The 12,500-nt window shown below is 38.0% G+C and overlaps 1 protein-coding gene across 1 annotated transcript in view; it reads right to left on the bottom strand.

Annotated features, from left to right (window-relative positions):
• Window positions 1-176: 176 nt before the first annotated feature.
• The window catches only part of LOC139729076 (protein DVR-1 homolog), a 64,059-nt gene continuing 51,735 nt past the window's right edge, over window positions 177-12,500 (bottom strand). Inside the window, exons 2-6 of the mRNA XM_071639999.1 lie at window positions 11,915-12,098; window positions 11,151-11,299; window positions 10,397-10,615; window positions 7,506-7,582; window positions 177-437 (exon numbers count right to left, since the gene is read on the bottom strand). Coding sequence (XP_071496100.1) covers window positions 177-437; window positions 7,506-7,582; window positions 10,397-10,615; window positions 11,151-11,299; window positions 11,915-12,098 — 890 coding nt within the window. The remainder of the gene's footprint in view (window positions 438-7,505; window positions 7,583-10,396; window positions 10,616-11,150; window positions 11,300-11,914; window positions 12,099-12,500) is intronic.

Consider the following 12,500-nt stretch of genomic DNA (forward strand, 5'->3'; position numbering starts at 1 on the left):
AAAAATAATAATAATGATAACAGAAAACAATTCTTTTTCCGAACCCAAGATAAAGTGATACTGCGATCGGCGAATGGCTTCTTCAAAGTTCATTTTTAGGGGGTCGTGTTCACACGCGATCGTCATGTAGTCTGCCCGTTAGCACTGCACATCAAAAGACTAGAGAGCGGGGCGCGCTAATGACATCCGCAAGCGCGCACGACCATATTCTTGTACTTCTTGAGCACGACGTTGTAGTTATCATCGTAGAAGAGTACGGTGATCGAACTTAGGCTCGTCGGGGCGCAGCACGGCTGAGGTACTTCGTTGGGGTTCATATGGTGGACCAGCGTCTGGACGATGGCGTGGTTGGTGGCGTTCGCGTGCCCATTGAGAGGGAACGCGCACTCGCCCTTGCAGTAAAACGCCTTGTAACCCGACGGAGCAATGATCCATTCCTGTTTTGGAAGCAAATCAATAGCAGAGCACCTTCATTAAATTTTGTGTATGAATTTCGAACTCGGAACGGATATAAACATTCATACAGTATCTACATTACAAATCGATAATCACTTCATATATTTGGACTCTTCAACCATGAATTGGCCCATCCACACATCGTCAATGCATTGATCCAAACATAAGATACATAACTTCGATCAATCAATCAACCAAACAATCAATAGATCAATTAATCAATCGATCAATCGATCAATCAATCAATCAATCAATCAATCAATCAATCAATCAATCAATCAATCAATCAATCAATCAATCAATCATTCTTCGTTCACTCATGCTTGTCACTTCATATTGTCATTCATCTGTCCATTCCTGCATCTATTCATGCATTCAAATAGACATTCATCAGCCGTTATGAAACACATGCAAGGGATTTCCACAATCCACAGAGTAGCTGAAAATTCACTTAGTTGTAAATCTGCCATTGGTTGGTGGCTCCTCCTCTCAATAAGTTCTAGCTAACATCACTTTTGCTCTCGTTAAAATCAGAAAAAGTGTAAATGTGAATGAGTTCTACCCCATTCAGGCATTATTAACTAACGTGAGCATGCAGCTTTATGAATATTTCGAGGAGTCCCCTCCAGCCCACCCCACACCCCCCCCCCCAAAAAAAAGTTATTCAGTTCATTTCCAAGTGCAGTCACCTTCTTGGGCGAGAGAGAATAATATGAAATGCGTGTTTATTAAAATATTGGGCTCTTACAGAGCGCCCCCAATTAAATGCATGAACATGAATGTCTTTATCTTTTGATCTCATGTTGACATTTCGGGTTGGGAAGGAATATGAATCAGATAATTTACCCCACGAGTCAATAAACGATGATAAAAAGGAAACATGCGTCGCCTCCACATTTAGACACTCAGGAGACAAAATGACAGCTTAATTTCCGGTCTATTCACGTAGCATCGCCATTAGGGAAAGAGTTCGTACATTTTGACCGTGTTGACAAACAAGAAGATCGTTCGCTCCCGTAGTCTGTAGTGCATTTGACAGAAGCAGATAGGATGTTGGTGCCCTGTTCTTTTTTTATACGTTCTTTACTATTGCCTCCATTGATGTAAACAACTATACTATGAAACTAGATCACCCAGTCAATACCCAATGAAGACCTTGTGGGTGTCACACAAATTAGGTATCGCGAATGTGGACTATCTTCATTGAAGGTGAAACAAAAACTAAGAGCAAAAACGAAACGTGATGAACAAAAGGTCCTTCTCAGATTTTGTTGTCGCTTTTCCTGGTGTTTTTCAGCGTGTGAGAAATATTGCTTGGGATATAACTCTTCTTTCCTGGATTGCGAAAACGCGTCTTTACTGATTTTTTAATTACTGTATCTGCTCTCAAGACCTGTTCAGACATAAGCAAAGTCTGAACAGTTTCCGTCCTTCTCTTCCAGTCGAAGGCAAAATTGAAAATACTAATTTTTTCTATCAGACGCAGAAGGAACTGATGAGGGAAGAACCTGACACTATCATCATCTAGAAAATCACAGATATGAAGTTATTTCCAGAATGTGCGATCATTCCGAAAAAAAAATTCGTAATTACTTTTTCCACAAGCTCTGGAAGGCAAAAGGAATGAACAAATATTTCATTGATGTGATTTCTGTTTTAAACTATTTTTTTTTCCAATGAAGGGACTCACATGAACATCAAGAATCACATCCTTAAACAAATCAAGCTACACGACAAACGAAATACAGCATTCTTTTCCTCTTTCGTTCTGTTTTCTCTCCTTTTTCTGTCACGCAATGAGTGTTTTAAGGGGTTGCAGGCTTTATAATGATATAAAAAGGGAGCCTTGAGCACCCACCCCATCCTCTCTGTCCATCTATCTCCATCTCTATCTCTATCTCTATCTCTATCTCTATCTCTATCTCTATCTCTATCTCTATCTCTATCTCTATCTCTATCTCTATCTCTATCTCTATCTCTATCTCTATCTCTATCTCTATCTCTATCTCTATCTCTTTCTCTTTCTCTTTCTCTTTCTCTTTCTCTTTCTCTTTCTCTACCTCTACCTCTATCTCTATCTCTATCTCTTTCTCTACCTCTATCTCTATCTCTATCTCTATCTCTATCTCTACCTCTACCTCTATCTCTATCTCTTTCTCTACCTCTATTTCTATCTCTTTCTCTACCTCTATCTCTATCTCTATCTCCATCTCTATCCCTCTATCTCTCTTTCTCTATCTCTATCTCTTCCCTTTTCTCTCTCGATTAATCGCTTCATTTCCGCAAATGGAGAATCTGTAAAGCATGCTTCCTGAATCACCTCATAATTATCAGCCATTCTCACTCTCTCACACTCTGCATCACTATGGTAACGCTCCATTGCTATGGCTGCAAGACGTAGTCTCGTCTCAGTCAGCTTTGATTTAATTTTTTTCTTCTTGAATTAATCATCCTCCCAGTCAATGGTGTACTGGAAATCACGCTGTCTGTTTTATACTTGTTTGTTTCTGTTCTATACAGTTCCCGAGCCAGACATCTTATATCGTTTGGCCCAAACAATGCGTTAGTACTTGTTTCAGGTAGACATTAGTTCTACCCACCTTGATTACAATGAACTTCCTTCGCCTTTCCAACAAGAACATGACAATATCAATCATTACCATTATCATCAGCATCATCATCACCATCATAACCATCATCATCATCACCACCATCATCATCATGATAACCTTAACTATAGATAAGAATATACCAAAGCAGAGAAAATAGAGCAGCTGAATACATGAATATTTCAAAATACTTTATATACGTTTCCTACATTTGTTTTCGAAGAAGGATAGGCAAATGTCGCTGACAACCATCTTTGTCATGTCGTGCCTATTAACCCTTCCTGTGTCACTGAGTCAAATGTGCACAAATTACATACACAATCCTAAGGACACGAAATTAATGTATAGCACTCAAAGGCCCGAATCCACGAAGGTGGTACAAATGAAACCATGGTTTAAACCATGGACAAAAACCATGGGGCGCCAAGTGTCGCACGGAATATTTCGTTACGAAATCAGTCATTTCGTCGATGAAATTATTATTTTGTAACGAAATGACATTTTGTAACTAAATGAACATTTCGTCCACGAAATGATAATTTCGTTAACGAAACGGTCATTTTGTCGACGAAATGACTAATTTCGTAGTGAAATATTCCGTGCGACACATGGCGCTCCATGGTTTTTGTCCATGGTTTAAATCACGGTTTCATTTGTACCACCTTCGTGAATTCGGGCCAAAGAGTACATCGCTGTCTTTCAGATAGATTCGCACTGCTGGTGTACGACTTCAAGATCGAGTCTTATACTTTAAGACCAACACGTGACTACTGTCCGCAATCAACAATACAGTCATCATCAGCCATTAGGGTTGCCATGCGCTACCACATTAGCCTTCATCGTCACTACAAACTTCCATTTACTCTGACTCACTAATTGTGAGCACAATATAGATCTGGAATAACTCCCCATAATCATGACGTATTTAGAGCTCTTTTCGTTCTGCGCATGGAAGGTCTTGAATTAAAGAGGAAATCCAGTCCAAATACAAGTCAGTCTGATAAGAAAGAGTAAAACATTACAAGTTCAACGGTATAATTTTGATCGAAATCGGATGAAAAATAAGGAAATTATGACATTTTGAAGTTTCGCTTTTTGGGGGGAAACAGTTCTTGAACAGTCAATATGAGTATGCAAATGGCAAAGTGAGCATGTCATTCCCTCACAACTTGCCGTATAGTTTGTATATAAAATTTTGAAATTTCTAGTTTTTCATTCAAACACAATTATGGCCGGGGCTCAAATCCTGGTATATCTAACTGATCACTATTCTGAAGCCATTCAACCAGGAATAACCTCATGTTTCAGACTTCAATCACAAAAACATTGAATTTTCGTCATTTTTTTGTACACGATCAATGGAAAATTGTGAGGGTATGACATGGTTAGCTCACTGATTTGCATATTCATATCCACTGTACAAGAACTGTTTTGCAGAAATTAGCAAAACTTCAAAATATCATAACTTCTTTATTTTTCATCCGATTTCAGTCAAATTTTCACCGTTGAACTCTAAGATTTTACTCTTTTTTTATCAGACTAACTTATATTTGGACTATATTTCCTCTTTAAACGATCGTCTTTATTAGTGCTTCTTCACATCATAATTATCTCAAAATGTCTGCCATAATACAATATCCTGCCACATTCCTTGTGACTGCCTTCGCTTGACCCAAAGTGTAGTCTCGTCAAATAATAAAATTGTTTTGACACTTGCTGAAGTCCTTATCATCTCCCTCGTTGTTTTCATGGTCGCTAACATCGTCACCATTTCATCATTGTTATCATCAACATCATCATCATCTTCATTATTACTCTATCATTGTCATCACTCCATCTTCGTATTTGTTATCATCATCATCATCATCATCATATCATCATCATCATCATCATCATCATCATCGTTGTCATCGTCATCATCATCTTCATCTTTATCGTCAGCATTATAGAAATTTATGATCATCGCTGTGAGCATTATCTATATTATCCATCTCATTCTCTTTATTGTTAGCATCATTAACCAAGTTATCGTCATCATTTTCATTGTGATCAACTTCGATTAGAGACCATTACAAGCAGTGTTATAAATCATGCGTCATATTTCTTTTTTCAGCACTCAGTGTAGAACTATGTATCATTTTGAAGTTGATTGAATTTTGCTTCTTTTGATTGTACTCCTTAGCATTATACGCTCTATATCAAAATATGCTAGTCATGGTGTTTCAATACACGTGCATGGATGGTATACCTCTAAGACAAAAGCGAGAAGCGTTCGTCAAATATCATGCAAAATGAGAATCAATAATCTAGATGAAATTAACATGAAGGATGCATGCACTACTCTCCTGTGTGTGTGCACGAAGCCAGACAGGTATACTGTGTAAACCCACTGAGGACGAACTAATTTTGCTATAACACGCATTTTCTATAGAAACCTGCCCGAGTATACTCGCTAGTCTTCAACGGGGAAAACGAAACCCAAAGATAAATAAGGATTGAGTGAAAACAGCATGATTTATTAGTAGGAAACATTAGGGAAAGTTTAAGGAAATCGATTCAAAAGTTATATATTTTAACGTTTCGGTGCCGTCATCGCTGGGTAAGAAGACTACTACAGTTTATGACGTCATGCATGGACAACTACATTAAAAAAAATGAGTATTCCACAAAATTTCATATCTAATGAAAAGTACACATTCCAACGATTTGTTGCTGACGTAATCATGTAAAGGGTAACATTATTCCTCCTGCTTTCTGACAGAAGTAAGTCAAATTCTCCTCCATTATACCAGAAAAGTGATTATACGCTGATTTGTTTTAATATACATTTTCTTTATATTGTTGTAGTCTGAAGTAGTCTTCTTATCCCGTGATGACGTCACCGAAACTTTAAAAATTCCTAACTTTTAAATCGATTGTCCGCTTTTTTCTCAAACTTGCACTAACGAGTGTTACTAATATTGCTGCTTTCACTCAATACACACTAGTATTCGGGTTTTGGTTTTCTTTAATTGTGATATTCCCCAATTGCATGACCACTTCAGGAGTTTGTCGCCCTCTTGCGACAGTTTGCCTCAACTGCAGCTCAGCAGCCCGCAGCAATCTGTAAAACATGGTAATCATTGGTTGGCCGACACAACAAGAGGTAATCGATAGTGAACAAAACTTATCTCGAAATTAACAGGAATGACCGAACCATTTCCTTTGTTTTTTCTTTCCTTCTTTGATTTTTTCGGTTCGTTCGTTCTTCTTCCTTACTTGCTCACTCTAAGTCTTTCTCCATTTTTCCTCCTTTTTTTTTCTTTCTTTCTTAAAATTTAGGATCATCTGTTGGTGCTGCAATAACCCCTCGTTGATCCAATTTTACTCCTTCAGCCAAATATTAAAATGATATCAAAATAAGTCGTACCATTCAAGACAGGTCTCTGTAATGCTGATTCTGGAGACCGAACATTAGACTTTCAAGGAGAAAATAGACCTATTGATATTAAATCCTGCGATAGGCATTTCAACACACACTCAGGCGGTCCTTGGCCATTGTCGTATACACATTGCCGTTCAGTTCACGTATTTCGTTAGCCTTTTGCAAAGGTCCTCTCGCTGTATGATGGTGAGCTCAACAGTTGAGCTGGACAGCGCGAGCGCTGTAGCCCTCGGCTAGGCTCGCTTCGCTTTCCCGTTATCTATAGCCATCATAAAGCGAGAGGGCCTTGACAAAAGGCTAGTATTTCGTAAGAATGACGACGAAGATGACGATGACTATGATTACAACGATGACGATGAGAGCATGACAAAAATAAAAAATGATTCTATGAATATATCAGTAATCGATTATGAAATCAGTAATGATAATGATACCATTCAAGTAACAATTGCAGTAACCATAGTAACGATTAAGATGAGAACAATAACAGTGTCAGTAAACTTATAATAAATGATGATACAAAATATCATGTAATAAATTCCTCCATGTCGACCGCAGAGCTGACACGGATTGGTTCCTCGATGTCGAAACATCCAGAGTTGATTTCAAGCCGACGAGACATTGTTACCATGGCAACGTTCATTACATGGGATGCGTCTCTAGAGCTAGTTATGAAGCTAAGTGTAGGATTTTAAAGTGAATAATGCACTGCTTGGTGGGGGTCTTTAAAGACTCGCATATTGTGTGTTACCTGCCAGGCAAGATCTTCGAAATTCACGACCAGAGATTTTCGCTTACATTGACGCTTTCCGTTTCTCAGCTGAGTGTTAAAATCTGCGAGAAAATAAAACGCACAGGGATTGTAGACTCACCGAATACTACCAAGTAGTGAGACAAAAAAATAAATAAATAAATAACACCAAAATTATGATACTGAAAAATAACCTCATAAATACCCACACTACCCGGGGTGACATCCAAAACAAGAATCAATCATAATAGAATGACGTCATTACCTGCCAAGATAGGTCTTCAAAATTGACGAACAAATGATTTCGTTTACATTGCCAATCGCTATTTCGAGATGCTAAATCTGTATAGGAGAGTGTGAAACAAATGGGGATGGGTAGGGTGGACAACAAAAAAAGAAGGAAATACAAAAAATAGTGGAATGAGTATGCAATAAAATAAGAGATGTGAAAAAGTGGACAGGCAAACAAAAACACAATTCAAACGTCAATTGTGAGAAACACAAATAGGATACTCGGACTACGTCCGAGGTATTAAGCGTAGAGCCAATCTCAGACAATGGAATCATGCAATGGTAAATATGAATATACAATGAGATGATTAGACAAATCAATGGTATCCGAGGAGAACCGGAGAGCGAATATTATCTTTTTTTTAAATAAGAAATTAAGGTAACTAAAAGGTAAGTTTGTTTTCCCTTCGTTCTATTGCCCGTTCTACGCTTTTTATCTTTCATGATTACAATATGTGTTCACATGTCACTAAAATCTGCGACAGCTTTGTTGTAAACATCTCGTCAAGATACGATACCAAAAACCTCATTACTGACGTTGACAAAAAGAATAAAATCTGAAGTTCATCCTTATGTTGGAGAATAATCAGTTAAGAGTTGAAAATGAAATTAACAGTGATAATGCAGTCAAAGCTAACACATGACCAGAGAGCGTCAGAATATTTCGGTTGAAATGTTTATAATTTCAGTTCTTTGTTTTTAAAACTTAAAATGATTACATAATATTTTATTGGTCGGGCATTTCATTCATTTGGTGTCAGAAAGAATTATCATTCCAAGGATCCTTCCTTCGTCATCAGGTCCTATTTGTAACTAAAATATAGGTGTGTCTAATCTACAAAGCGCGGGGATTGAAAAGGAATATGTAAAGGTGTGTGTTTTGAAATAAAAAAAAAGTAAAGTTATGGGAATTAGTCTCAAATGTTTGTCTGTTAAATGACTTCAAAATGGCAGATTTTCTGGAAAGTCTTAAGATGGCCACTTCATTTCCGTATGCACTTGAACCAAGCACACAAGCTTTAATTGTAGGCCCTATAATTATTTCCATTAATTTGGCACACCAAATCATAACGCAAAGTATTGATTTGTATTAGTCAACTGCATTCATTGAAACAGAAATTTTACCATTTTTAAACACTACGCAGCTGAAAACTATCGTGTTCTTCTTATCAATACAGGATGTTTGACCGACCACAAAAAATATGATATTTATATCTACGTTATGAGGCATCTTGCCAGTTTATGACGTATATCGTGATTCATATTAACCCATTCCCATGATTTGTGCTCCCGTGATCCGATGTGAAGCATTGATTTCCATAGATATGCATTTTAAGAGAATTCAGTCCCCTATCTAGCATACAATAGGCCAACGCTTTAAGGGAAGCATCGAAGAAGGGACCTCACCCACATTTACATAATATCAATCGAGAGACAAAAAGCATCGATGTTTGGTGAAACAAATGAAAAGTGGTTACATGAAAGCAAACGTTATAATCAAGCATGCATGTAATTGGGCAAACCAATGAACACAATGTGTAGGTAAATATTTTATTATCATCATACTTGGATTGAAAGATAAGATACCTTGACAGAATAAGATAAAAGAAAAAAGTGTTTGGTGAAAGAAGAAACAATTAAATAAGTGTTATCGACATATGGGTTGGGCAGACTTTAAATTTGGTGATCGTTTCAAGTGCTATCGGGTTTATCCAGATAAGTATATCTTCACATATATAGAGTTCGCTGACTGAAAGTCTAGAAAAGAACAGAATGATTTATAGGCCATCTAGCGAGAGGCAATGACTGGAAACGATCATTATTATGATTTATGATATTTGATACATTAATGTGAAAAAGGATCACCAAAATCATACCAAAATCTGCGTCAGCATTTTGTAATGTATTCATTTATTCAATATGTCCAGTTATGTAGGGAGAAAGACATATTCCTGACAAAACATTTCAGTGGATTTGAAAACTCCAATGTGAGTATATCAATTTACATGGAGTAATACAAGGATCGAGGTAAGTTCTATTCCAAAGTGATTGATGAGCGATTTTCAAATTTTAAATGTATCATTTCGTCTACTGTATTGCAGTTGGTTTTGACTACAATATTTATCATTTTTTAAATCTATTTTAATGACTTTTGAGAGTACGAATGCCCAACCGCTCTGTCGGAAAATAAGATGAAGGAGACAAAGAAAACCACCACTTGCACTCTCCGATATTACGGTGCAGTTACGAAAGTTTACTGGGCTACTTAGTAGGAATTCTATTTATACATCATCTCTTCTTCTTTCTTTTTTTTTTTGGGGGGGGGGAGGGGGGAACTATATCTTATTTCAGATCACCGTGTCTCTCATGGTGTTTTACCTTTTGTTATTTGATCTTACATGTCAATGTAAGCATGTTGCTTTGTTTCATTTCTTATATCTACAACGAAATGATATTTCATGTCCAACGGAAGTGCATGAAACTGCCTTGCATTTTTTAGAGAAAATATTCAGTGCATTCTACATTATTGACTAAGCGAAGAGTCAAACAATATCATGAGACTTTATCGAATATTTTCTATACAAATTAATTATCAACGAGAAAGAGATAAATACAAGCAACGGAATACTTTGATATTGGTTTTTAAAATGTTCTCTGTGGGTACTGCCTTTCTTAAATCGTTACTCTTAAAAGAGCTCTCTAATTTGTCCTACCATCCGCAAACATTATCGTTTCTTTTTTTCGACAATATAAAAAATAAAAAGCCAAACTGCAGTCTATTATCATTTCCGTTTCCTTTGGTAGTTTGACATTATTATTTTCAGTACTGTTTTTATAGGCCCGGAGGACATTCAACCTACTCACCTTTCGTCGAACCGACATCGTTCTCATCGTCCTGACGTCTCGGCTTCTTCCTCGCCTTCCGCCGGTTGGTCGACGACCGCCGCTGTCGGCTGGCCCGTGTGGTGGAGGAGATAGAGGCGATCTCCTCGTCGCGCCGAAAGAAGACGACCATGAACGGCTCCTTGCCCTCGTCGTTTCCGACGCCGACCACGCCGGCCTCTGTGGGGTCGATATTACGACCTGGACGACGATGACAGGTGAGAGGAGGACAAACATGCATCCAAATACTTTAAAGATGAGTCATCAAATGCCGTGATATAGAATCCTATATTACAATTATTTCTGTATTCATAATGAACATCATGATTATTATCAAGTCGTTTGAACGACATCACAGCGTCTATTTCATTCAAATTGGAGTTAATATATTGAAATGTACGTAACAGGTGAATTAAAAAAAAATGTTCTTTAAGTCATTATAGAAAACAAAAAAGTATCAAATGTTTATAGGCCTACACGTCAATTTGACCATAAGCAAAATAACCAAAAAGAAAAATTATAACAAAAAAAAATCGGATGGTTACGTATGTCCATGGATTTATTCTCTCCTCCCGACCCTTCCAAATATTCAGCTGTTTATTCTTATTTGGTTTTACCATGTATATTTAAATTTCTAGAATTGTAATGGCTATGTGTGTTCGGCAAGACTTGGGCGAGCTTGCCAATTATCAATTGAACGACTGGAGTCATGCGACTAGCTGAATCCTCCGCTCACCTTGAAGGCTCTCGACCCTGAGCTGGATGCCTACATTTGCTCCGGGGTAAGTGCGCCAGGTGTCGGTTGCTAACGTCATGTCGAAAACCAACCAACCGTGATCCCCCTCACCGACAATGGTACCGTCCAGGTAGACTGGTAACCTCTCACTTCCGGAGAAAACACCCCACAAATAAAGAAAAGATAAGAAATTCTAACGTAAGAAAGTAAACACTTGTAATGTCAATGTCTGCTAAGTAATCAATTCTGCACGGATTGTGGCAATATAGAATGGAATGGGAACTTAGAAGTAAGTTGTGTGTAGGTTATGTGAGTCGTAATTTTAATATTACCATCATTTCGAGACGAACTTTCGTTAATGGATGATGTATAAAAACATCTGTACGCCCTAGGTAGGATTCGAACCCAAGACCTCATGTGTATTAACCCGTCCAATGCCGAATTCTAAAATCCCCATAGATTTAATACACAGGCCGCCAGGTTCCCGTAGGGAATGGGTTAAAATTCGTGTGTCCCTTTTGTAATCCTGAAAATCTGATTCCTTTCATAAGCCTATATATTGCAGAGTTAGGTTATTCAGACCACGATGTCGGGAGACTTTCTTCCTCAGACATTCAAAATTTTGTGACGTTTGCACTAGGGACACACGACTTTAAAGGGTCCGGAACTTTCTTCAATGTATTCCAGCGCTACCGGCCAGTGGCGTCTTAAGTATGTTCGAGAGGATATTATTGACAAAAGAAAATGACGACTCTTTTGCTTACGCGTCTAATGATCTCTCCCTCAAAAGCAGTACGTCGATTCTGTACAGCGCGCTATCTTGGCCGCGCGCGTCGCGAAAGACGCGCAGCTCCGCTGACGTAACGGTCTCCCCTGGCGGGATTCTCCCTATATCGAAGCGGTATCGATGAGCTCCGTGTCTTCTGATGGCCGCCTCTTTGTAATGGACTGTGAAATGAGTAGAAAAAAAAAAGAGGGGGAGGGGCAGGAGAGAATGGGGAGAGAGATTAGAACACTGTTCGGTGAGGATCTTAGACATATCATATTCACAGATATACGGGTATCATGACTCCGGGAACATGTACATCTGACTGTATAATTATCATCAAAGTACCCTCTTTTACGCAATCAGTGATTTCCGACAAACCAATGAAAACATACGAAGGGAAATTAGGACAAAGGAAAAAATGAGTATCACACAATTATATTTGATTCAACGAATCTATTTTTTTTTTTTTTTTTGGTGGTGGTGGTGGTGGTGGTGCGTTTGCCAATACAGCCACTCAAGACAAGTAATTGTAGGCCTATTAAAGTGTCATTACTTTTTATCGTGAACCAAAATAAATGTAC

This window comes from Diadema antillarum, unplaced genomic scaffold (assembly GCF_040938485.1).
Source record: "Diadema antillarum isolate AM-2024a unplaced genomic scaffold, OU_Dant_1.0 seq00000217_RagTag, whole genome shotgun sequence".
In the NCBI taxonomy this organism is placed as follows: domain Eukaryota; kingdom Metazoa; phylum Echinodermata; class Echinoidea; order Diadematoida; family Diadematidae; genus Diadema; species Diadema antillarum.